The sequence below is a fragment of the Hippocampus guttulatus genome, chromosome 6 (genome assembly GCF_054856545.1).
Source record: "Hippocampus guttulatus isolate MCC_2025c chromosome 6, RoL_Hgut_1.0, whole genome shotgun sequence".
NCBI classification, from domain to species: Eukaryota; Metazoa; Chordata; class Actinopteri; order Syngnathiformes; family Syngnathidae; genus Hippocampus; species Hippocampus guttulatus.
This window is the reverse complement of record NC_141266.1, coordinates 22,210,997-22,237,801: the sequence shown is the minus strand read 5'-3', so window position 1 is coordinate 22,237,801 and position 26,805 is coordinate 22,210,997. Positions and strand designations below refer to the sequence as shown.

The window sequence follows — 26,805 nt, the reverse complement described above, 5'->3', positions numbered from 1 at the left end:
TTACATGGTAAAATCTCATTTTAGGAAATAAGGACAAGCAGCAAATTATATTTTGGATGATCAAGGTAGTTCAAATTCATCTTTTATATTGTTTATTTATTAAGTATGCAAATCAGATCAATGTGCAGGGCACTTTGCTTAATTAAAAAAAAAAAAGTATGTCGCAGTTAATTTTATCGTGCATTTATACAATTTATTTCTTGGGTGACGTGAATATCAATGATTCGGCGGAACGACCCACATCAGGAATTTGGTGGGAGAATCTTGTGAATTGCAAACAAAGCATCCCTCGAGCATCAGTCCCTACATATGAAATTTGAGCGTGAACATGTCGCAGGGGGGCAGGGTGGGGCGCGGTTGTCATAATCGATGGAGATTTCGTTTCGGAGCCGGAAACAATGTTCAGCATCCTCCAGCTGCCTTGCCGGCCTCGTGCGACCAAGTTCCTGCCGTGCCGTCGTAGACCCTCAGTCAACATACAAACGTGCTTTTCATTTTCAAAGCAAGTGGGAGCCATTTGCTGGGAGTGGGCTAAGCTGTCTGTTCCTCGCAGACATACCATTCATTCCGAGACACGAAATCCCCTCACAATCTGTTTGGGTATTTACAGGCTAGGCTGCAGGCATACTGTCGTTAAAGTGGCTTTTTGGACAAAAGCGGTCCAAAACGTGACTTGCGCAAATGAGGTAAAATTGAGACCAACTGGAGCAATTGGGGATATTTCGCTCTAAGACTCCCCTCGAGAGTTGTCGAATGTTTCTTAAGATCAGGATGAACTGATTGGGGCTCCTTCTCGCGTGCGCGACTTGGCGACTGTAGTGCAGTCATGGCGACACAAAAACGAAGACGATTTTCACAACGACTTTAAGTGACCTGGTAAGCAACAGTAATATTCAGCGTTTTGAGCAGAGGACAAAGAATATATTCCTGAGTGTTGCTAAATTCTTTGTCAACTGATTGGATTCAAATATCAGTTGCTTCAAGCACGGACCGGTACGCCATCTTGTTCAGCCCCGCACAGATAAACTGGAGGGTACCAGAGCATATACGCATATACCCAGTTGGAAAATAATTCAGCACCCCCACCAGCACATTGGTGATTAGTTGCCTAAAATCTGGACTAACACGAAATGGAAAAAAGGTTAGGGACCACTGGCTTGACGGAATTTCATCGCTGCTAGCTTAGTTAGCCCATCTAAGCTTTTGTCTTGTAAGTTAGCATAAAGCGAGCAGACGTCTGTGAGTTACGTGGAATGATCGTTTAAACCTCAACTGGGAACGGCAATAAACTGTCCTGACTTGTAAAGTTAGCCACAGGAGGTTGTATCTCAAAATCACTTGTCAGTTCCAGCTGTAAATTCATTTGCGGATGGTTTCTTTTGGGTGGCGTTTTCCTCAGACGGTGAAAATCGGGAGTAGATGGCGGCAACCGAAACACGGGACACGTCGTGCAGGAGCAGTTGACACACATTCCGAGTGTGGTTGTCTCCCAAAACAGCTGGCTAATATTTTATCAGGCTCGTGACAAGAAGTGAGGCGATACTTGCAACCTGCTCCACTGCAACGTGTGGAGCTTTGATAGCAACCCACAGCTGTTCTATACATAGCCCGCCTGCCAAGAACACCGGCAGCAGTTGATTCACGCTACCGGGGGCCACGGTTTACCCTTTCGCCTTCCTCGAATTTCTGAGATTTTTGTTTCGGAGGAGGAGAACGGAGGAGGCTTTCCCACTCATCCCTGAGTCTCGACCTGCGAACAGTCACGGGGTCTGTCTTTTTCAGACGGAAGATCTAACATGTCCTGACGTAGTTTGGTGTAACCTTCGCATTTTCTTACATAAGCCCGGCGTCATGCCGCAAAGCCTCGTCTTAGATGCTGATGTGGTCGAGCAAGGGCATTCTTACGTAAGGACTGCAGTCATCCAAAGTGTGATTGACTGGATTGGTTCATTACCTAATGGAGCTGCAGGAGAGTGTAGTCAAGGGGGGGGAGGAGGATGGAAGAGGATGAAGAACAGAGGTGACCGGTAATGAGGGAAGCAGAGAAAAGGGGAGAATATGGGATCAGTCATACGTGCCCATAGTCTCTTTCACACAGTTTGAGAAAATTGGTGGACAGTGGTACCTCTACTGATGAACGTCTCTTCATACAAAATTTCCAAGTTACGAAACGCCTCAACAGGAAAATATTGCCTCTTGTTACAAAAGAAATTTCAAGATACGAAAGGTAAAAATATCGTATGGGCTCCTACTCGCAGCTCCGAGTTTCCTAAGTGCAACATACTTATAGCTGCTCTGCCATTGGGTATTCCTGAGCATCATCCTGGCATCCCATTGGCTAAGAGGGACCTCTACCGAATGTATCTATGTGTGCAGAGAGATAAATAGACAGAAATGTGTCTATGCAGCATCTTCGTCATTCGCCCCTCGGGCCATGAGTCGCTCCGATAGTTTGACGTAAATGTGAATCTCCCAGAAAAAGTGTTCACCAGTCGGGCGATCGCTCACCATGCGGATGTTTGCCTTGGATATTTTCGAAGGATTGTTCAAAGCCGACAAAAGCAAATGTCCTTGGGTCAGTTCTTTACAAAACGCCAGGTAAAAACCACTTCTGAGGGAGAACATGGACAAAAAAACGATGAAGACATAGTTAAAAGTTAAATGACCATCATTTTTATTCTTTATTCTTTGTTTTTTCATGATGCACAGCTCTCATTTATTGTGCAATAATCTAATTGTAACATGTATTTGTTACATATTTTGATGTATATTTATGTTTTAGGAAACATTTATGTCAGAATTTTGGGGGTGCTTGGAACTAATTAGGGCATTTACATGGAAAACGCGTCTCTACTTACAAATTTTTCAAGTTAAGACATTTAGTAGAGGCAAGTAGAGGTACCACGGTACCGGGAGATGTGTCCAACGCATGTTAAGCATCTGATACTACCTTGGAAACCAGACATTTGCACATATCGGTGGGTTTTTTTTCTTCACACACACAAAAAAAAGGAAAAAACAGCTTTGATGAGTTGTGTGAAAGGAGCTTGTCAGGACAGGAGTGTCGGAGCAAACGCCGCGTTGTCTTGAAAGCAATGTTCTCGTCTTAGGCCACCATCTCTTCACGAGTTGAAATCTCAAGTGGTTCTTTTCAACTCGTGGGGAAATGACAACAGTTCTCAAGCGAATGCACGATCTACTTTGAAAGTTACAGGAACAGTGTGGAATTTCAAGAAGCAACCCTACGCGCGCTAATATCTAGATCTGTTCTTCCAAAATGACATTCTCGGATTGAGTTTCAACAAACGATGACCCAAAGCTTGTCTTTAGGATCCCGCCTCCGCTTGGGAAGCCCGGCTGAGCTCAGTTTAAATATCCGCTCTCACCTGGGAATGCCTGCAGCTTAGGTCAGAAATGTGATCCCCTGTGCCGCAGGTTCTCCACTGAGATGGATGCGCTTGGAATACCTTGACAGGTTGAGTGCACTAACCAATCCCATGAAGCATCCCGATGTTTCAACTCTTGAACATTGAGTGGCGATCAACCGGCAAATCAGCTGCCAGGTACAATTTGTCTCATTTAGCCAGAGCCCAAAGTCCAAAGAACAGCGGCCACATGGGCCCAATTCCCACATGGTCTCAGCCAGACACCTTTTCCAACTCTTCTGAAAAACCAGATCATCAAAGTGGGCCCAGTCAGTCACATCCACCTCCACAAAACACGTTAACTGACGGTTTCGACTTGCATTCGAGGCTGAGCCGCCTCCCCCCTGATCAGAATTCCTGATGAACATATGGGAGACCCCAGTAATTGGCGCTCACAATCTGGTCGGCCCCCAGTTTTTGAAATGAGGACTGTGAACCTCCATCTGTCAGGAGGCCTTCTTCAACCACCTTTTCAAAAGTCGATAATCCAGTTCACGCTGACTGTGAAAGCAGGCATGCTCTCCATTTTATTTCTACGTGTGAATAAATGGCAACGAATGGGAAATGAGGGGCCATAATTCACACCTGAAATTTCCTGCCTTCAAAGGTCGGATCAAGCCCAAACCGAATGCCGACTGGATGTATGGGTACAGCACAGGCAGGGTTGACTGACGAAAAGCTTTTGTCCTCAATGATCATGTGAGGAATGTCAAGTCAATGCGTCATGGGAGCAGCAGCCTCAGCAGGGAAACTGAGACTTCTCTCTCCCCAGCCACTTCATCAAACTCTTTCGGGAGGATCTCAAGGTGGCCTGGTCTCTCCAGTGTGGCCTGGATGGGCCTCCTGCCCGTGAGACATGGACCCGGAACACCTCACCAGCGAGGAGTCCAGGAGGCATTCTAACCCGATGCCCGAGTCACTTCATCTGGCTCCTTTCAACATGGAGCAGTAGCGACTCGTGTTTGTTTCCCTCTCGGATGACCGTGCCTCTCACCCAAACTCGAAGGGGGAACCCAGACACCCTGAGCAGGAAACTCATTTTGGCTGACTAGATGCGGGATAATAAAATCGGCGCATAGAAGAGTCGGTTCAACCCAGAGTAGACTAAAATGCGTGATTGGGGTTTGAAGTCCATTTGTGTTGAAAGCAATCACCATTACTACTCTTGAAATGTTGAGGATTTTTCACATCTTTTCTTCACAGAAGAGTTTTCCACATAGGGACGTCCAGAAGTTGTGATGTTTCACAAGCTCACACACAAACTGGCAGTACTTGTCCTGCATTGCTGTGTCGAAAGCAATCGCCGTTAGCCGACAAGTCATTAAGGTCTCTTTTTTTTTTTTAACGACGACGACCACAAAAAGCAAGGAGATACAGCTGAAGCGACCCACGATGATCAATCTATTACTGTAAAACGAAAACATCAAAAAAGCGCAGAGGAAGTAAGCAACCCAAGCAGGCTAGCAAGTAACTCGTCAGCATTTTTCACATTTCAATGGTGGCAATCATGCGGCGATCAGGCACTTGATAAAAGGTACACAAAAGCAAAACCGGCAGACCTTGTGGAAAAAAAAACCAAGAACAACCTGGCGTCACGTTAAAAATTACTTGTGACATGCACCCCCCCCCCCCACACACACCTCCTTTACTCTATGTCACAGACCGTAGAGAGAATATTTAACACAGCAGCCTGCAGCCAAGAGTTTCAGTGAAACAGACACAGAGGCACTACAAAGGCAAGAGACGTGTGATGAAAGAATAATGAAGTGAGCAAATTAAACGTGGGGGGGAGGGGGTGAGGAGTACTTTAATTCCAAAAGTAAGGGGATGAGTAACATGTAGCCCTGAGGAATAACTACAAGGGAATAGGAGCTAAAAAGAAGGGAAGACCGAAAGTGAAGGTAGAAATAATCGGGGAGGATGTCGCATTGCAGGGAAGCATGAAAGAGAGATTCAAACCTTCATGCATTTTCGGACGTGAGATTTTGTTTCTGGTTGGACGAAAAACCAAGGTTGCCGTTTTTGGCTTTTTTGGCAGCAGTAATATTCGTCATGCTTCGCAGAGGATAAAGACTATATGCCTGAGAATATTGTTATATGCTGTCTCCATGTGCTGCCACTTGCTGTCGACTGAAAATGACATAACAGTTGCCTGGGGCTCAAGTAACGACCAATCACAGTTCACCTGTTTTATGGGTTCGGTCATGTGATGTTCACAAGCGGAGTACTTTTTAGTTGGCGGGAAATGGCAAATTGGCCGCCGTCTGGTATGGATAAAAATGGGTAGATCTTGCCTCCGGAATTCATATTTCACAAACGCGATGTAAATCAGAATACCGTGTCGGTGCCCCACATACCAAATCATTGTCATGGACTTGCTAACTAAGCTAGCAATCATTTTGACTTGACTTCCTGCCAAAAACGAAAATGAGCAAATGAATCAATAAAAATCCGCCAATTTTTGCCAATGTTTCCCTCTGTTGGAAAGTTAAAAGAATACCAAAGGGCAAACTATTGTAAAAGGGTCAAGTGTCTGAGAGCCATTTATGTCTTTCATTTTGTAAGCGTGAAGGTAACAAAAAATAGGCTACTTTATTCATGATATCGTTTTTAATTAATTGGCGGATTAATCGGTTATTGGAATGTTATTCATGGAATAAGAATGAAGGTGATTAATCCGCCAGCTTTTATTAATGGTAGGGGGCAGAAATTTTTATCCAGCGTGTGACCCTACTACTGACTGATATTGACCTCAGCATGCCTTCGGGCTCACGTTGCAAACGTCACAGCTCATCCGTTGTCTGGGTTTGGTCACTCGTATCTCAAAGCCGATATGTGTTCTTTTCACTTTTGTGTGTGCCAGATCGTTTTCTGATTTGACTCTGTTCACCACGATCACGCAGCAGCTGTGAGTCGCTTTGCAGTGAAGTCTGCGGGAATTCATTGCATATCGTTGATCAGTAAAGCCAATGATTCAGCCCTTGTGATTCATCTCAGTATGACTTTTTTTTTTCCACTTCCACTGCTTGCTGGATCCATGACAGCATCAGTTTGCTAGGAAGAGAGATGCTTGCAAATCATTCACAATGATGGTCATAAGAGAGGAGGAATGAGCTGTTGCCGTTTCTTTGGAAAATTTCCTAAAGTTGAGCTCTATTTTGGCTCCATGCCAGGAGAACCGCCATAACGTTCACAGAATTGATTAATACCAACCCAAAAAAGAACTTGGTCAAGACATCAGTCTGCTATATAATCATGAATGGAACAGTTATTTATTCTGATAAATTGGCGACACAATTTAAAACGAAGACTGTCTGACACTGGGGAAGGTTGATTTTGATCTCAAGTCAGGTCCACACATACAGATAAGTGGGCGGAGTTAGAGCCCGAGTCCGGTCAATCAAAGTCAACAAAGGCCTGATCATTGGTTTGTGTTAAAAGATAACGACCAATACCGTGGCATGGATGGGGGGGGGGGATATAACTGAAATGGCTTAGTTCAGACAATTGTTGTTCTATTTTAATATTGTCATGACTATGTTTTTATAAAGTACAATATGATAGAGTGCTATTTCTTTTATAATTAAATCAGACGTTATTAATTTCTTTTTTTTTAATCGGAGGCTAGAACAGATTAACTGATTTTCCATTCATTTCAATGGGGAAAGATGATTTGGGGCAGAAATGTTTGGCGTCTACTGTTTTTAAGTTTGGCCATAAATGGGCCAACCTTTATTAGTGCCGCACAATTTCTACTCCAAAATTCCAGACGAATGCCCTGCAAGACTGTTTTGGATCTTCATGATTTAGCCAATTCAACGTTGAGGTTGAACGTTTTTCAAAGAGCGCCATTTTCCATTTCTGTACCACGTACAGCGGAACGAAATGAAACTCCTGTAACGCTGTGTAAGACACAGTGCATGTTGTAGTCTCAAACGAGGAGGCTAATGGAAATGAAACTGCGGTCACTAGGTCAGGTTGTGAAAAAAAAAAAAAAGAGCAATTTAACGAGGCTGAAAAAAGAAACAAAAAATTGTTTCTCGCTGTTATTCGTTTTCGTCAGTCGCCGTCGGTACTCGTCTGGTAAGCCACTTGGCTTTCAGTCCCAATGCACGTCTTGTGTAATGCTTGGAAATGCAGCATTCACCGACTCATTAATTAGGAGTCAGCTCTTTGCCTTCAAAGTCTTCACGCCTGCGCTCGGCAATTTCTCGTAAACAAACTCGCTCGCTATCTTCCGCTGCCCGATGGGTGAAGGAATGTGTGTGTGTGCGTGTGTAAAGACTCCATCGCGCCTACGCAACTCAAGGTTGGTGCTGTCTCTGCATTCACATGCGCGCTCACTCTCATACACACACACACACACACACACACACACACACACACATGAACGCATGCGCACACACACAAGCCGCAGGGCTTGAGTAAGAATATATCAACAGTTTTGCAGAATATTCATCGACTTTCAGCAAGCCTCTTGCAGCTTTTATTTCGGTCCACCCGGATGCGATTAAAAACGTTACAGCCGCCGTCGAGTAGCAAACGTGTGTGTACCTTCACTGCGCATCCTACATTTACAGGTACAGTCGTGCCTTGAGATACGAGTTTAATTTGTTCGGTAACCACAGCCTGAAGTGAAATTATCGTTACCCATTTAAATGAATGGAAATGCTATGCGCCCGTTTAAAAAAACGAAACTAATGGAGAAAAAAACATTTTTGTAATGTTTTTAATAACTAGCAATCTCTATTATCGTACTTTACAAAAGCATACATTAGTAACAACAAATAATTAAATGGAATATAAATAAAGAGTCGTTGCTTTTACTAGTATAAGTCAGACAGATGGTTGTACATAAAGCAGACGGTCATAATTGCTCAGTAAGCGGCATCGATATTGGTCAAATTTCTTTTCCTCGCCAGAGAATAAGGAGTATGAACACGAGTTTTATGATACTAGCTATGTTTGCCTGATCAAAGGCTCTTTTGCATAATGCTAATTCAAATTGCTGTAAATACACAAAGTGTCAATCTCTTTGTTTGATGTTTAGTTTGACAGTAAATTTCAACTGGGAATGGCATTTAACAGCACCTGCAGATTGACTCTTTTTTTTTTTAAAGAATAATACATATTTGTATGGCAAGCACATGATGGATGTGTGAGCTCCACCTCCACTTGACCGTCTTTCTCATCCCTGCTGCCATATCTGTTCTCCCCACCTGTACAGTACATCAATTGAGGGAGCCATCTGTGTGGGGCTGATGAAGCCTGAACCATTACATCTCGACTAATTCGGAGGGTGGGGGAGCGGGGGGGGCATGACAGGGGCCAGGAGAAGGACGTCCCCTGAGACACCCACTCGCAGCGTGTACCCCCTCACGCAAGCACACAACGCCCACACTCGATGCAATATGCTAATAGGCCCTTTTAGAAATGTTAGCAGCAATGACAGCTCTGTGTTACCAACTGAGCACCAGTGATCACCCGGCATCGAGCGAACCAGAATAGAACACAACCTTCGTTCATTTTAATTCTGGGTTTCATGCCCCCCCAACCCCCCGTGATGACTTGTCCCAAACGTTTGCCGCACGTATCGCCCTCTTCCTGTTTTTATTCTCGCTCGGCCAACAAACTGGACATTCACCTCTCCTCCTACGCGCCTCTTTGCAGCCATTACGGGAGGCATTAACGCCACAATGACAGTGCGGTGGCGTGGGTGCGATGGGGGGCGGGCGGGGGCCGTGACACACGCTCATGCGGCCACGTAACTATCGACTGTCTCCTTTGTGACTCTGCAGGGGGCAGAGAGGGTGGTAAGGAGAAGAAAATGAAATGAAAGATGTGGTGGTGAGAGCCGATAAGACCCATGCTTTTACATTGTAACTGATTGTTAAACACTTGACAAGAACGTTTAGGTGAGAATAATAATTCTCCTAAAACTGTAAATCTCTCAGGGTGATATTGGGAATTTTTCATCAATTCATTTCTATTCCGCACATCTTCACAAGGGCCGTGGGCGCACTGGAGGTAATTTTTCATTGTGGTTATAAAAAGATATACTGTACATGCATATGAGTATTGTTCAATTATCTGTCTGCATGTGTTGCTTCACTGTATGTGTTCAAATATCCACTGGCAAAAGAGTACAAAAAGAGCGAACATCGATGCTTAGCACGAGCATGTCAATGGCATTTGCCATTATGTTAGCATGAAGCTAGTGGGCCATTTTAAGGCCTTTTTTTTTTTTTTTTTTTTTGCAAGGTCTGCCGGTTTTGCTTTTGTGTACCTTTTATCAAGCGCCTTATCGCCACATGATTGTCACTGTTGAAATGTTAAAAATGCTGACGAGTCACTTGCTAGCCTAGTCGAGTTGTCAAACTGTTGTGCAATGTGTTATAAATGTTTTTTTTAAATGATAAAAGCATTTTCAAATCAATCCACATTCTGACATTTTTGTCTCTTTTATCAGTTCCTTGTTTGTGGTTGAATCGCATTGTGTTTTATTGTCAAGGTTTGACCCTGCTGCCCCCCCCCTTAAAAAAAATAGCATCCCCAGGAGTGGCTGGTGACAATGTCATTAAAGATTTAATAAGCATATTAAATGGCCAACACATTTTCTCCCACCTCATTGCCTCACTGTGAGCAAATTACTTCTGCTGCTGCGCTCGTCCATTCAAATCAATATCTGTTATTCTAATCAATTGGCAGCAGATGTTTTTTTTTTTTTGGAGGGGGTGGCATAGATGGGATTCGCTTGCAACTTGAGTGCCTGGCTGCACGGCAGAGTGCATTAGGAGGCCTCCCACCACAACAACATCAATTAGCGTGAGTGTGTTTGGATCCGCGCTGCGCATAATGGGGGCGGAGGGGCTCCAGCTCAAGCGCCCGATTTCCCGAAGCCCCGAAAAACAATCCTCCGTACTCGCCGGCGGAGCGTGACTCAGCCGCGACCGCTTCGCAGAACTCTGACGCCATAAAGACGAGTCGGGGGGGCCGCCAGAGTCACGCGCTCCCTTGATGAGCTCACGCTTTCTCATCATAGCGGACCCGAAAGTGTTGGACCGCGGCCAAAGATGAACAGAGGGGCGGCTATGATCTGCCTGACACGTGGGGGCACACGACGAGGACTTGAAATACCACAATTGAGTGTGCAAGGCATCTACAGCTCATGAGGGACGCTTTCTAATCTCTACAGGCTTTAAGTTACTAGCAAAATTGTGGTCGTTGTCCTTTATGGGCAAATGCGCTAATCAAATTGTGAAGTGGACATAGCCCGGAGGACCTGCAAATCAAAATTGGAGCAGAATTTTAAACAAATGCTTGTTTGGGGGAGGGGGGGGGGGGTGTTTGAGCGGTGCCATGATTCACGTGTGCGGGCATCTGTCAACTTGTCAAATTTACTTTTAGCGTCCCACTAAAGTCGGAGTTCGAACCGCCATCTGCAAAGTTGTGAGACACTTCCGAGGTTCAAATCGCCTTCGCGCCAGAGCTAATTTCAGCTGACATCAACGAATAAATTCTTTTCCGCAATGCACCTCGTGTGGCTGAAGTTTGCGTGGGAATGGAAAAAGAAGCTTCATGAAACATCAAAACACCGTTGTGTGTGACTTCATTTGCACGAACATCAAAGAATTCACTTTTTTGGGTTTTAACAGTTTGAAGCTGTTTAGTAGATGAGCGAGGAGCAAGAGTGAAATTTCCCCTGACCGGTATGAGGGCGTGTCGCGATTGTTGCATGAGTGATGTCACTCAAGTTGGCTACAAGCCACGTTAGAAAGTAAACAAGGCGCTGTAGTTTTCTAACAGTTTGCCTATTGGTGAATAACACACACACAGATGCAGAAAGATTGTTGAAATATGCCAGTACGAGTTAGTCGTCTCTATCGTTGGTTTTAGTCAAGGAGACTCGAGACAATCGCTGAAATTTTGTCTGATCCATCCAAAAATAAATCCACTTCTTGCACTTTGGACTTTTTTGTGTTTGTTTGATGCGCCGCTTTTTCCTCAAAGTGTCGCTCTGTTTTGCTTCTTGTGTCAAACTCACTGACCGAAAAGAAGCTTTTCAGTCGGCCTCTGCGCGCCCTGTGTGAGGCTGAACGATAATCAAGTGGAATGGAACGCTTTTTGCCCGTTAGCAACAGTTGCTTTGCATCACAGCATAATCGGTCACTCTCCAGCCTCCCGGTTTTCTTTCTCCTGCCTGTCTCTTTTTTGGGTGGGGGGGGGGGTGGCCGGTGCTCATCTACATGCACAGCAGTCTCGGTTCCAGCTGTGAATGCGTGATTGAAATGGAAATCCAAAAACGGGAGGAGGGTGGAGGGAGAACAGATTACGCGCCTGAATCGTACGCACGGACTCCGGGCTGGCCCACCAGCTGGGCAGAGAAAGGTAAGCGGCAGGAAAAAGGAACATAGTTGCTTGCTGGGAGCTAAAAGGCGGAGAAAGCAGAAAGCATCATTAGAAAGCAACAAAGTGAGAAGAGTGAGAGTCAAAGTGGGGAAGAATGAGGAGGAGAAAGAAGGCACGTCGCCTTTCAAGTCCAACCCTTGAAGGCAGGCTTAATATTCCCGTATAGCATTTCCAAAGACATAAAAATGATCATATCCGGGAAGGAGGCACAAAATGTAAATTATTGGGGGGCGTCCCACCCTCCCCCTAAGTTTGTTGGCAATTTAGGGGAAAAGTCAGATAGGCTATCACATGCGATAACTCCCAACGCTGCTTCCTCCGATAACAGCAAGGTGAAGGGGCGCTGGCTGCAGTGGATCGTGGACGTCACGATCATCCTAAATATGGAAGGACGCGGAAATATAATGACTGGATGTAACAGAGAAGTAAAAGTATACTTTTTTGTGTGTGTGGGGGGGGGGGGGGGGGTGCGACGGGCAAACTTTGAGGGAAGGGATATTGAAGACTTTAGCTGGTTTATGCTCAATGTCACACTTAGGACCACTCGCTCACAAAGTACGATCGACAGGAGTGGATTTAAAAAGGATATTTTCAACAGGTTTAAGAATTGTATTTGTGAGATTTTTCAAATGATCGAATATACAGTATATCTGCATGGTAACGTTCACTGTGAAACATTCTATTAAGCAGTTTCCTAGAGAAAAAAATTGCATTTGTTGCCTGTCCCTACTTCCTAAAATTAGACCATGAAATCTTTTTTGATATATATATATATATATATATATATATATATATATATACATATATATAAAACGGGCCAACACAGGCTTCAGATTACACTCTCCACTCCAAAAAATAAAGCACAGGCGTTTGTCATTTTTTGAGCCTTTTTTTTAAGTCCCAAAATGTTCATTCTGGTAAATATAATTCAAGACGGACCCTTTTTGAAGCAAGACATGCACCACGGGTCGGATCCGACTGCAGAGCAATCAAAATATTGAAATGATCTTTACTTTTGCACTCCATATTGTCTGGCAGTTTGAGATATTTGTATTCATGAGAAGCGCGCGTGCAGATGGGTGGCTGTTGACCTCAGCTGCGGCACACAGCTGCGACCGACAAGGGCGGGAGGCAGAGATTGAGACCAATCTCTCTCTCTCTCTCTCAATGAAAAATAAGAAATAGGAAATAATGAGAAGAGAAAAGGAGACATCGAGACACAGAGAGACCCATTTCTCCATCCGGAAACCACACAAGCGCATCCATGTGCTCTGCCGGGTCCCAAGGAGCAAACCAAAATTCGGCCACAGTTCACAAAAACAGGCCTCACGAGAATTAGTTTTGTGCATTAAGGTCCCGTAAGGGAACAGATCATTTTCTTCAAGGCAATTAGTTTACCCACTCCAAAGTGGTCGATCAAACTTGCCCCATGCAGACAATAAAAAGAACAGAAAATGATGTTAAAGCCACATGCGAGTGAGTCGCCGTTCGTATGCGAAAACCACTCGCAGGTGCAATTATAATTTAGAGCTCTAAAAATATAGACATGAGTGTGACTTTTGGCGTCACGGTTGGTCTTAAGAAATATTCACTATCACATCTGTTAAGATGTACTGTCAAACTAAGGAGGAAAACATTGAATTAAACCATGTGGCTCGAAAACAACCACCTGTCAGTCCGCTAGCTTCATGTTCACGCGAATTAAAATCTGTGACAGTGCTTTAACCGTTTCAGCAACGCAAATGCTTTATCTTCCGTGTAGAATTGCTAATATTAGTGCCGTACTGAAGAGCTGAGACTCAGTAAAGCATTATTATGAATCCCACTAGAGTTCCAAGCAAGACAGACCTTACTGTGCTATGATTGACTGCTACTTCCAAGGACGACTGCCGAGGTTCATCCTAACGCCTCAATCATCATGACAGTAAAACCCAACATCCGAGACACGTGAATTTCCAACCACATCCACCCTTTTTACGCTTCACGCAAGCCGTGGGGGGGGGGGGGGGGCGGGGGGCGCAATGTTGATGCCTGTTTTGTTGTGGGACGCTTTGAAAGCAGTCGTCCTTAATTAGATTTCCCCAAACACAGCCTCACCTCTGTCTCATTGTGTTTGCCGATAGGCGCCGACAGGAAACGTCCGCCGTTTTTACTCCCACAATAACACGCCCTCCGTGCAGCTTTGCTCTCTCCCTGACACGCGAGCGCATGAGGCAAACAGTAACCCATTGAAACGGCGAACGATAACAGATTGCTTATCTTTGGACACACAAAAGCCCATTGAAAACGGACAAGGTCACCTGTTTGGATATCAAGGGGGGAAAAAAATAGGCTAGAATATCAAAAGAGTCTGAAAGATGGAGATATTGAGGAGCTAATTCACCAAAATCGATGACCAGAGACAGTCGACTTTTCAGTCGAAATGTGGAAGATCTGTTGAAAACAGTGACTGAATAGCCGCGACTTACTTCAACAACTTTGGACCTTAACTTATTCAGTGCCAGCCATTTTGATGCACTTCATCACACTACCGCGTGAAAAAAAGAATAATAAATGGTCAAATGTAACAGGTTACGATACACTATTAATTGCAGCAAACCATTTCTATTATTGTTGTTGTGATTTTGTGTACATGTATTTATTTATTTTTGTTACTGCTTGTACGTTTGCATAGCAGAACATTCTTTTTACTCTTGCAGAACAATGAAGAATGGTCGATAAGCACACTGTGCGGTTAATAATAGTCCACTCCACTTTCATTTCATCACATTTTCCCTGATCGTGGTCATTTTTGACATAATTCAGCCGACGGGGTGTCACGCTGCACTGCTCGGCATCCCAGTAAAGATAAAACACCTGAACTTGGCTAGGATGTTTTATTGATGACATGGAAGCTTTGGAGCAGAGGCGAAGCGCAATGCTGAGAGCCGAGGGGCTCTCGGTTTTGATCTTAACTCGCAAATTCATGCATGAAGCACATCTAACATCGAGGGTTTGACTGCGGGTGTTCTGGCAATGACTGGGATGACATGCACTACATTACGTTCAAATTTGACGCCTGGAAATTGGCGAAAGCGGACTTAAAATGTCTAATTCAATCCAAAATAGCAGAGCCCAAGTGTCTCTTTTGGGGATGGGGTCTTATGCTAGTTTCAGGGGTTGAATTTGCACACATTCCAGGCCCTCGTACTTTGACTGACTCAGACTATGAAATTCACTCAGCGGGAACAAAAAAAATTGTGGTGACTGCAAAGCCTTTTTGCCTATTCCGTCTAATGTGGTCGGAGCATAGCACCAAAGTTTGATGATCATTTTTGAGGATTCAGTGAACAAAAACTGATATAAGTCGCCACAAGGTCTTCGTTGAGCAACTTCTCTCAATTGAGCCCAAATCTGAAGCAGGTATCCGAAGCAGATGAACGACTATAAAAAAAGCCAGATCTGTCCCGACACATTACCAAGTTGAACAAAAACTAACATTTTGGGGAGAAAAAAAAAATCCTGAGCAAAATAAAATGGTTACAAACAAAACAAAACAGGAAAAATAACAATGTCATACGTTTATAAAACTACAGTCCAAAAAAATTTGTTTTCATCTTTATCAATTAATATCACACATGAGCTTTTGGGTTCATTTTAAATGGATTTGTTTCGGTCATCCCACCCCAGAGGAGCAGACCACAGACACACACAAAAGATCCAAACACACTTCCTCCTCTTACACTGTCAAACACCTCCGCCTTCACAACGTGCGGCACACGTTCTCTCTTCTTTGTCGCCGCTTTTATTGTGCGATGAAAAAATAAAACCCAAAGCCTCAGACCACTGCATCAAAGTCGGAACGACTTGAAAGCTGTGATACGAGTGTGCACGCACGCACGCTAAGCCGTAGAAACAATGGCATTATGTGTGAAAAAAACAAACATAAAAAAACCAAACAAACACTGTACAGTCTGGGTGGCTTTGAGTACAGCGTCTGCTGCGTGCCTCGTTGTCCTCCTCCTGACAGGTGGAGGGGATTCGGAATCAAGGGGGACACGCACACATAAAGCCAAACCTCACTGACACATGCTTCAATTTTTTTTTTCTTCACACCTGTTGTGGGGTAGTGCTGCCGCACACTGTGGTGCCAGGCCGGCGCGAGCGGCACGTTGCATGTCGACACCGCCTGCTTTCAGGCCAAACACAGGATGGGGGATTAGAGAAGACGGACACAAGGAAGGCGCAACACAAACACGTGGAAAATACTCCACATGGAATTCTTGGATGGATCATGTTTTTGACACGACCAGAGGCCAGATGAACCTCCACCAATACCAAAAGATAGCAGACAGCAGCAGATTCCGCTCATCAGCTTAGCGGCTAATGTAAAACTGTATTTGCAGAGGTGCTATTCACGAAATAGAAAACAATATTTTATGAATTTGAACAATTTGGTCAAAATATTTGATGATACTGGACCAACCAATACCGGTATTCTGATAATGATAGTTCCTAGTACAGGCATTGTGCCACTCGGTACACAATAGAAAATCATTTCACGTAGCAATGTCTCTCTCTCTCTTTTGGGGGGGACACATGAAGTGTCACAAAGTAGCTGGCCGTCTGGCTTTGACACAAGGGAAGGCCATTTTGCAGTCATGTTTGTTAAATTGCCATTAATTGCTTAAAGTGTTGTAACAGTGACACAGATGGTAATCATTGCTCACGTTAGCATGAGCCTTAAGCTAGCGCTATAATGGCTAAGCTTATGCGGCTGTTTTCAATACACAATAACCATGAAATAAAAGCTGGGAATCTAAACTTTTGTCTTCATATTCATCTGCGTTCTGTTGTATTCTTGTTATTTTATCCTACATGGGCTGTAAAGCACTTTGTTACTGCTGCAGCTGGTGTGAAAGTGCTACATAAATAAAGACTCATTGGATCAAAACAGAACTGGAAAGAGGGAAGGGATTTTCATCATTGCTGTTCTTTAGATGGTGGGGAGGCTGGGAAAACTTTGGGAAGGTACACCTCGTCCCAAATGGATGTTAAGCCACAGGGCATGAAACTGTGTGTGTGTGTGTTTGTGTGTAGGGGCTCCCTTGATAGCAGCGCTATTTTGGAGAGACTTGAGCAGGAGAGACATTTCTTCGCTATCTGCCGTTCGCAGCCTGAAGGAGGTGCGAGGCAGGTCTGCATCCATTCCATTCGCAGCTTGTTCAAGCCGGAAATAAAAACGGCATAAGCAAAACACTCAGGTGCACCTCTGCGTTTTTTTTAAGTAGAACTTGTTTCTGTGAAGCCTGCACAGACAAGTACAAGCAAACAGTAACACCTTGAATGGCGGATTCCATACATTTCTTCCAAACACTGAAGGGCATGTTTATCCGCCTTCCCGGCAAATTACAGGGGTGAGAGCAAAGGGAAGGTTCCGCTGGAACAAAACAGCCAGACGCCGCCAAATCCGAGAGAGCGGGTGGGGCAGACTGGCAGGGGTCAAGGCCCGAGAAAGGTTGTTTACAGATAAGGCGGGCTGGAAAATGGATGAGTGTTAGTGGGTAAAATCACAATTTCCCCACCTTCAAACCACAGGAGCATTGAGCACCACATCAACATGTTTGCCGTTTGCACTGAGGGATGAAAATCATGAGGAGTTGTGGGTTCAAAATGAAACGGACCACAAATATCTGGATATTTTACTGCCGATTTCATTTCTCTCCAACGCTCCTGAAGCAGTTACGACTGAAGCATAAAAGCACTGCATATGTAGGGGGGGTGGGGGTATTGGCCAAGATATGCTGGAATTGTCCCACAATTAAAACTGCATATTTCAAATACCAAAAAGGCGGTTCGAGGATTACTTTCCATGGATGGGAGGAGGTTCAAAGAGATGTTTCTCACAGTGCTCTGGCGCCCTCTGGAGGCACTTTCTTTCATTTTTAAGAGTAGCTTGTGGACTTGTCAGAGGTCAGTGACTGCGAAACTAGTTAAAACAAAGTACTGACAAATGTTTAAATAAAAATTTTAGCTCTTCAGGTACCACCACGGCCACACCATTAAGATATAGTATAAGCAAGTCGACATACAAAACATGGTGGACGCATGCATGTGTAATTCTTGTTACATTGTGGTTTGGACATTAATATTGCGCTGAACTAATTGAGGGAGGGGTGGGGTAAGTGGTGGAAATGTGATGTATTTTGTACCCGTTCAATACAAGAGAACTGTATCCTTTGCTAAACTTTAAACAAAGTTACCCCCCCCCCCCCCCCGAGAATCAATGGAAATGTTTTTTAGTAAAACAATTACAGTACTGCCAGCCATCAACGTACAACATACTTACTGGGTAAATGTAAAACAGGGTTGCTGAAGTCCGGTCCTTAATAGTCCCGAAGCCAGCCTGTTTGAGACGGGCTCCGTCCTCTAAAACATCAGATTCAAATGATCAGGATCGTGATCAGGCTTCTGCAAAACTTGATGAGTCGATCACTGATGAAAAAGATTCACTTACAACATAGGTGTCAAACTCAGGTCCTGGAGGGCCGCTGCCCTGCATGTTTTCCAAGTCTATCTGTTGCAACACCCCTGATTCAAATGAACAGATCATCAGCAAGCTCTGCGGAAGCCTGACATTGAACCTGTTCATTTGAATCAGATGTGTTGCAACAGGGAGACTTGAAAAACATGCAGGACAGCGGCCCCCCAGGACCTGAGTTTGACACCTATGACTTACAATGAATTTGAACATATGGCAAAGACTCGAGACCAGCGGTGTCAAACTCACTTTCGTCACGGGCCACTTTGGAGTTATGTCTTCCCTCGGCCGTTATGACAGTGAAACCAAATAAATGTTTTAATCGTCTCATTGTATGATTACTTGTACACAACAAATTGCTGGATGGCTAGTTTTGAAATCAGTCAACTACGGTAGTTTGTTCAATTATTGTTCAAGAAAGTGAAAACAGGAAAACAAAATTATTGCAAAATAGCTACATTATTTATTACACATGAAATTTGACATGTAGTTACAAATTTTAGCAATGATCATGCAAGTTGACATGCTTTATTTGCTTCTGCCGGCCACATAAAATGATGTGGTGGGCCGGATCTGGCCCCGGGGCCGTGAGTTTGACAAGCCGTGCTGTAGACTAAAAAATAAATTAATTATATAAACACACACACACACACCCCCCCCGCATTGTGGGTCAATGGTTTGAATTGCTCAATGAAATAATTGGATATTCTCTATCCATCCTCACCGACATCACAGTGAAGATTTTACCCACATTTTGCTAGTGCTGCAGTGGTTTTATTCTTTAGATGGAAATTAAGCCCACGGCTTGCTTAATAATCAGTGATCAGTCGAACCGAGGCTGGTTTTGATCATTTTGTATCACGTCCGGATCACCACTGAAGCTGTTTTGCTGGCCACGTTGCTATTGACAACCCAATGAAAAGCAAGAAGACTTTCAATTACGGGACATTTGTTTGTTGGTTTCGCACACAAGAGTTTGAAAAACAAAAATCACACGACAGCATTTCATTTCTCCAAAGGATTTATTCAAGCACTTTTCTTGTTTGCGGCTGCAACCTGTTGGGAGGAGAAACAAAGCGTCAGGCATCTTATAACGACTCCAGCAGGCGGCGGCGCTTGTGCATGTTAAGATCCACGTCTGCAAATGAAAATACATCAACTTGCTGGGGGAAGTGCCTCAACGGCTTGGTGCAACTGATCAAATGAAGCCTCTCGGCTCTTTTATATTCTATTTGCACGCATTTATCTCACTTGATGACAGTGCACAACAGTGCATTCCAAACGGGGGATGTTTGAAAACAATGCCACGGGACCTGGAGTCATTACTGCCAAAACCAACGTTTTTCTTGTGCTGACACAAGAGTGAAAAGGCATTGCACATTGAGAAGGGTGCGTTAGTCACAGGGGCCCCGCAACACGTTTCCTGCCAATTGTTTGTGACGGGTGGGGGCGTGTGCAAGCGCGCGTGTGGTGCTCGTCTGCTTCCTGCTCATTAGCATGGGTAAACAAGGAGAAAGCACCATACGGACATCTCGCCAAGCATAAAACGCCCGCCTAATGTTCACCCCTTTTACCCTTGGATTAGTACAGCGCCACCTGCTGCCCCCCCTCCCCCAGTTCTTGACAAGACCAGAGGGTGACGTGTTTCTTGAAATAAAAGTTAGACGCGCAACACAACTCACTTGGCCGACAGATAACGTTTGCCCAAGGTCAAGAGCTTGAATGAAGGAGTTACATCACAGTGAAAACGAGATTCCTTTCATGCTTTCATCCGAGCGTGACATATTTCTCACACACAAGTGAGGCTAAATTTAGCAGGGAAGGAGGCCAAGAAGAGACTGTGGTCCGCAATAACGGCAAATCTGCACGGGAGAATCAAGTCTACCTGTGGCATCTTTTAGAGGTGCAACAATTCAAAATTTGTGGAGATTTCTGTCATTCCTGATCTGCATGAAAGCAGGTTGATCATTTTGAGCGGCTTCAAAATAAGAAATCTGCCCTTACTTTTAAAAAAAAAAACATTCTGGTAAACAAAAACAGCACAAATCCGCATGGGTAATCAATTGTAGTGGGCAGTATCGATCAGACGGCTGCACAACAGACACACAACACTTAAAATGAAGAAGGCGTTTGAAGCATTTCTTGAAAATAGCCTTGCAGCAACCTTCGCTGTTTATATCCGCCAAGTGCCATAATCAAAGTACGGCGAAGCTTAATGGGTGTTTTGTTCAGCTGCTTTGATTTGTGAGGGGAGCATAAGGGGACTCAAAAGCAGGAAGAAACTTGTCGGCAAAGTCCGAATGAGTTTCATCAAATGCACGCATGGAAAAAACTTTTGGGATGATTCCGCCCACCCTCTGATCAGAGATTTTTTTTTTTTTTTTTTTAATGGTTGCTCACCTGGCCGGCAATCCTATCCAGGTCTCTGGTTCCCTGGGAGGTTAGTCTGCGACCACTGGAAAAGGTGAAGGTTAAAAAGAAAAAGTTAGGAAAAAAAAACGGGACACAGCTCAACCTCACAACAGGAAACAACAACAATAACAAAAAATGTATAAATGCAGACATATTAGTTGCCAATCATGATATCCTTAAAAAGACAAAGCGCCGGCTTACCCATTGGGGTCCTTCTCAATCATCTTGAGGAGCTCGAGCGCCTGCAGCACTTTGCGGGCCACGTTCTTGGATCCGACGCTGTAGTGGGCGGGACACACGCCGTTCCTATTGCGGCCTCCGTAGATTTTGGTCATGGAGCCCACGCCGGCACCCCCGCGTAGGTACAGGTGGCGAACTGTGGAGGCTGTGCAAGCAGAGTCAAAAGATTAGAAAACGACGACAATGCGTTACTTCACGATCAGGCCAGTGAGTAGGCCCCAGAGAACAGACGATATATTCTTCCACTGATTCAGTGCACAGTTTGTCTCCGGGTGCAGCATCGCGCCTTGTTATGAGCTCGTTTAAAGAAAACTAACATTCAAGTCCAACATTAATCCCACGAAATAAAGAAATGTCATTTGAACAATGATGTGACAGAAATATTATGGCGCATGGATCTCTAGTGAACATGTGAATGCAGCAACTCGAAACAGGCTTTGTAAAGAAACATGCGGCGTTAAATATTTATAGTCGGGGCAGATCGAGGTAAGCACAAGTAAGGGAATTTGTGGCCTTCGGCTCACATGAGCGCTTTGAGGAAGGGGCCCCGTGTAGATGCCAAAAACCGTATTTGGCAGGCCGTCAATTGTCATGTTTCCGCTTTCATTTGTGATGGCGGTAACATGTGACACATATGGTTGAATTAATGACTGGTTGCTTGGCACGCACGCCATTCGGTTAGAGTCTGGACGCAGAGGGCTGAATTGAATTGGCTCGTTGGCTGACCAGCGCTCAACAGGCAGCAAATGCAAATCATGTGAACGCAAGACATTTGCTGCTTTGGCTTCACACGTAAATCAGCAATGTGAATCCAGCCCGCGATATTTGCGGCTCATAAGGGGAGTGTCAAAAATGTGTGGAAAGTCACCATTGTTGGCCTGGCTTGGCTTTTATCTGACGCAAATAGCAGATGGGAACTTAACCACCCTTGGGGATTTTTTTTTTTAACTGCAGTATGAATAAGCACCGCCCATAATGGTTCTTTTAACGGTTACAGAGAAAGAAATTACTCAAATTATTTTCTGACTGATTGATACAACGACATGATACAGAGCACTTAAAAAAACGTCCATTGTGCCGTCAAACCTTCCATGTTATTTTGATGCGTGACAAAGTTTGGCTAAAGGTAGCTGCGACTCTCCCATCCTCAGCCCGACCCATTCGTTCTCAGCGCACCGCCGGTTGGTGAGCATGTGGCACAAAGTCAGCGGCTTTCAAGGTTCCAAGGAATTAGGTTTTACTAACGTACGCTCATGCGGGGCGAGCTCGGCGCCCTTTACATCGAGTTTGCCTGTTGCTACTAAGGTAGCATCCGAGCGTTTCATTATTTCAGCGCGACAGACCCATTTCCTTCCAATACAACCATTAAACCAACATACAAATTTGATTATTCTTGGTTTGAGTGGTTATGCCTGGAGATCAAAGAGGGATGACGGCGCAAGTCGTTGGTAAAGTGTCAGCAAGCTTAACATCGTAAATGTGGATCCCACCCTCACACATGTGGTTTTTGTAGCCCAATAGCAGGCTCCACTATTGTTGCTCCACACATTGTTTGCTTTCACACTGAATGTTTTCCAAAATGTTAAGCAGTATAATGGTGATTTGCACAAATCCCTTTTTCCCCTCTAAATGATTGTTTATATATTCACCCTAGCACCCTGCTTCTTGTCAGCCTGCAGACCAGGGGAGTGCCCTAATAGGTTTCACACCCAAGACAGCAGGGTGGAAAACTATGCACATATATTTCTGATTGGAGTTGGAGATTGAAGTTTAGCTATTTGTGTTGACGCTTGATCCTTTACCCGGGGATTGACTACATGCAAGCTGCAACTACTTAAAAACATTGCACAAACAGCTCAACAGGAACAAGAAGTTACGAAGGCACGATGCACTTCACCTACCGGCTCTGATGTAGAACCAGTTCTCATCACAGGGGGCCAACTCCTTGTGTTTGCCCAACTTGACGAGGTCCACCCAGTCAGGCACCTTCAGCTTCCCTGACCTAACGAGCAAAAATAGGACACATTTAGCTTCAGCACAACAAAAATCAAATTTAATGGAACTCCGGTTACAACCTTTTTACATGACACATTCTAAAATGCTAATGTGCCCCAATTAAAATGATAAAGAAAAAACATGAACAATTATGACATTGTACCTGACAAAGAATTGTACCATGACAGAAATCACAAGTGAGCTGTGTGTGCGTGGAGATAAAATGACTTCCACAAACCAAATCTTTATCATCGGTTATAGTCCGAAACCCCGTTTTGTTTCCCCACGCAAAAAAATGTACAACATAAACACCCATTGCCATTTCAGGGGGATGCACCGGTTGCTTACTTCTTCAGGAAGGCAGCCAGTGCAGTGACGAACTCCTGCTGGTTGACGTCTTTCACCGTGACACCTGGCATCTTAAAAAAAAAAAAAAAGCCAAGCAGCCTTTAGACTCCGGAATTATTAAGGGGTGGGAGGAAGCCCGTTTTATATGTATATGAAAGGTGTGCGAGCACAGCGGACAGTCCATTAGCCACGGCTCACAATGACAAGACCCCATTTTAAACGTTTAACTCGTTGTGATCTTAACTTCTTCAAATAATAGCGCAAGCAGAAATATCAACAACGGTAAATGTGCGCATTCGCATCTTTCAGCCGGCATTAGCTTCACGTGCAGCTCGTCCTCAGTTAGCATGTCGCGTCGCAAATTATTTTTTTAGATGAAAGCAAAGACACAGATAGCTTCATTGAATCGGCACTAGTCCAGGTAGCGATTTCAAGCGCTGAACCGGACACTGCGGAAAAAGGTCGAGGCACACGAGTTGATTCTGAAAAGGAGACCAGCTAGCAGGCCATAACGAGGCGGCATGGGAGCAGCCATTTCTAGGACCGCGAAGCACACAGCCTACTAAAGCTCCTAAACTCATTCATGCTTGCTGTTATCACACACAGAGACCCGCTTTTAGAGAAACAGCTTGATTCGGGTAATTATATCCACGCATGGCGCTTACGCAAAGTTAGATTTGACTGAAATAAACGTAATGAAATGGGGAAAATAATGCAGCGCGTTTACCTTGCTTGTGGACAGCGAAGGGAAAGAGGGTACAACGGGGTTTCCCACCCGCGTTATCAGGGGGAATTCTCGCAGAGTAACGCGAGATTACGCCGAGGTGGTGTTTTGGTCACAAGGAGAAGCTTGATAGCTCAGTTCAAAACTTTTAAATTCATTAAAATATGTAAATTTGATTGTGTGATCTTCGGATGACATATTTGATTAAAAAGGGAGAATGGTTCGATAACAAGACCTCAATAATAATAAAAAACAACTTTGGAAACAAACTTTTACTTTAACTTTTTTTAATTCATGTTCAATGAATGTCTATCCATCGATTTCCAACACTGCTTATCCTGACTGAAAAGGGTCGTGGGGAGTTGCTGGAGCCCATCCCAGCTGACTTCAGGCAGAAGGCAGACTACACCTTGAATCATTCGAATATTCAAAACAGAAATTGATAGAAAATAAATGTGATTATTGATTCAGGTTTTGTGCTCTTAATTCATGAATGAGCTTTTAAAAATAAACTTATCTAATTATAAAATGGGTTTAGGTTTTCAATTTAGGGTTTCAAACTGGGTGCGTGTACATCCACAGAAGGGGGACATCAAAGCCCCCCTAATGGTTGTTGCCGATCACAGTTGAAGGGGCATCCTGCAATGATCGAAGAGTTCAGTCTGCATCAATCTCTCCCTGTCAACAAATTATTTTATTTAAAAATTGGCCGCCACTGCTGCCTGGGGCTTAACCCTTCATCAATTCCACTGGAGAATAATTTTGAAATAGATTTCTCTGCTTGGGTGAATATTCGAAGCCAGAAACCGTCAGACCTTGAGTTCATCCAAAGCAATTTGCATATTCAAAAAAAAACAACAACAACACAGTAACGGTTCGAGTGCTCCTCACAAAACTCCCCTCTCAACCCATTTTCATTTTCTTGTCCACTGGCTTTAGCTCTGGGTAGTTGGTTTTGATTTCTCGCCTTTTGTGTCGTTGCATGTTATGTATTATTGAACGAGCCGTCAAAGATCACACGGAATCATGCGGATGGTATGAAGCCAGAGCCCAGGGGTGGCCTATATATTCTTCAGGGAGGGGGCGCAGACTCCGTTCCGCGCACCGTGCGTCTGTCTCACGCTCGCTTACAACACGACCTTTTGATATTCTTCATCATCTTTATCAGGTCCAAGTCAGACATACTTCCAAAAGCACTTTGCATGTTGATAGCAGTTAGCTTTGACAGTCCTTTGTGAGCCTGAGTGTCTCATTTACATATTTCCCTGGCTGGCAGAGGTGGCGGCGTTGCCCTTTGCACATCTTGGACAGAAAGGGCATCCATGATACAACATTTACACAATTGATATGTTTGCACAGACAGGGGAGATAGATATGAGGCAGCTGGAGGTTTATAAACCAGGTTTAGTCTGTCGCACAGTTTTAGAGGTCTGTGCTGGGGCCGGGGGTATAAATGCAGCCATAAAAGGGATACGTCGTCGTAGATTGAAGACAACCGCTTGTCGCCGCAAACAGGTAATGTCCACTTTTTTTCATATTTTACCAAGGAACAGCCACAACTCAGGTGATCTTAATTGATACATCAATCACACACACTAGGAGGGGTGTCATGATAGAAAACACTTCAAATACTAATGCAAGGCTTGAAAGATATATATTTTTCTTTACGGAGCAGTTTTGCGAATAAATGACGTCATTTGAGGAGCATCTTTCAAATTTCGTGGAGCAATACTTTTTGCAAATTAATCCCAAATTCCTAAGGCAAAGATTTTATCAAAAAATAAGAATATGGCAATGTAACAAATGAATGATGACTTTTTTTCCCCCAATTTAAATAATGAAGACTTATTTCTTAAAGTCACGTCAAACATAGCAAGCAGTAAACTGTTTTCTTTTCTAGGGGCAAAGCTAAATTAATTCGCAAAAAGGTGTACTGTAATGTTATTTCAGAACATTTATTGTCCTGAACTCAAATGTCAAGATCAAACTTCAGGACTCTATTGTCAAAAAAATGTATATATATATATACAGTATGTATATATATTTCTCCTATGAATATACAGTATATATATACTGTATATATATATATATATATTCATAGGAGAAATATTCTATACTCGGTAAAATTAATATAAATTTAAACTTATGGTCCATCGTACCTGACTGGCGTACACTGTAGCGTACCGTAATTCATTTGTGGGTCTGTTTCGAGAGCAGATTTTCTTTCCACAGTCCAACCACCTCTTAATTGACCTTCTATTTTGCTATTCAAAGTTGGATGTTGTCCGCTTGAACAAGGTTCCAGCCAGTCTGTGAAAAGAGTACTCGATCACCCAACACAACTAACAATTGCAGTGTTAAACGCGTTCGCTTTGTCGACCTCATGGTTAATTTAGCAAGTAGCATGGCTTCTCAGTCTTTCCTCTTCATCCCTTCGTGAGAAGGATACTTGCCAGAACAGAAATGTAGCTTACTCGCCACCTCAGAGGTAATGATTACAGACTTAGAAGCGACTCCACGATATGTTTAGCCACGGCAGTAGCTAATCGAAGCTTGTTGATAGATAGCTGTAATTAGCAAAGAATTACTCAAGCCTCGATCTCCGACTAGTGCGTTGTCCCACTTTATCGCATGGGCGTCAAGCTCAGTGAAACTTTTTTGGGACCCTCTCGGCGGTTGAATCCCAGTTTTGCTCTTCAGTGTGTTTTGAGAAGGCGCAAATGCTAACTTTT

General features: G+C 44.0%; 1 protein-coding gene across 1 annotated transcript; it reads right to left on the bottom strand.

Annotated features, from left to right (window-relative positions):
* Window positions 1–19,357: 19,357 nt before the first annotated feature.
* rps19 (ribosomal protein S19) lies at window positions 19,358–24,137 on the bottom strand. Its single transcript, XM_086114169.1, has 6 exons — window positions 24,077–24,137; window positions 23,350–23,420; window positions 22,908–23,008; window positions 20,968–21,151; window positions 20,755–20,809; window positions 19,358–19,410 (listed from the first exon to the last, which is right to left on the bottom strand). The coding sequence occupies exons 2-6, from the start codon at window positions 23,418–23,420 to the stop codon at window positions 19,381–19,383; spliced, it is 441 nt and encodes a 146-aa protein (XP_085970295.1). The 5' UTR covers window positions 24,077–24,137; the 3' UTR covers window positions 19,358–19,380.
* Window positions 24,138–26,805: the final 2,668 nt, after the last annotated feature.

Bases quoted from the DNA above. Each gene is read 5' to 3' on its own strand.
- rps19 (XM_086114169.1), bottom strand. From the start codon at position 23,420: ATGCCAGGTGTCACGGTGAAAGACGTCAACCAGCAGGAGTTCGTCACT. The intron at 20,810-20,967 runs GTAAGCCGGCGC...CACCTTTTCCAG, and splicing joins ATTGAGAAGGACCCCAATGG to TGGTCGCAGACTAACCTCCC. The intron at 19,411-20,754 runs GTGAGCAACCAT...TCCTCCCAACAG, and splicing joins TGGATAGGATTGCCGGCCAG to GTTGCAGCCGCAAACAAGAA.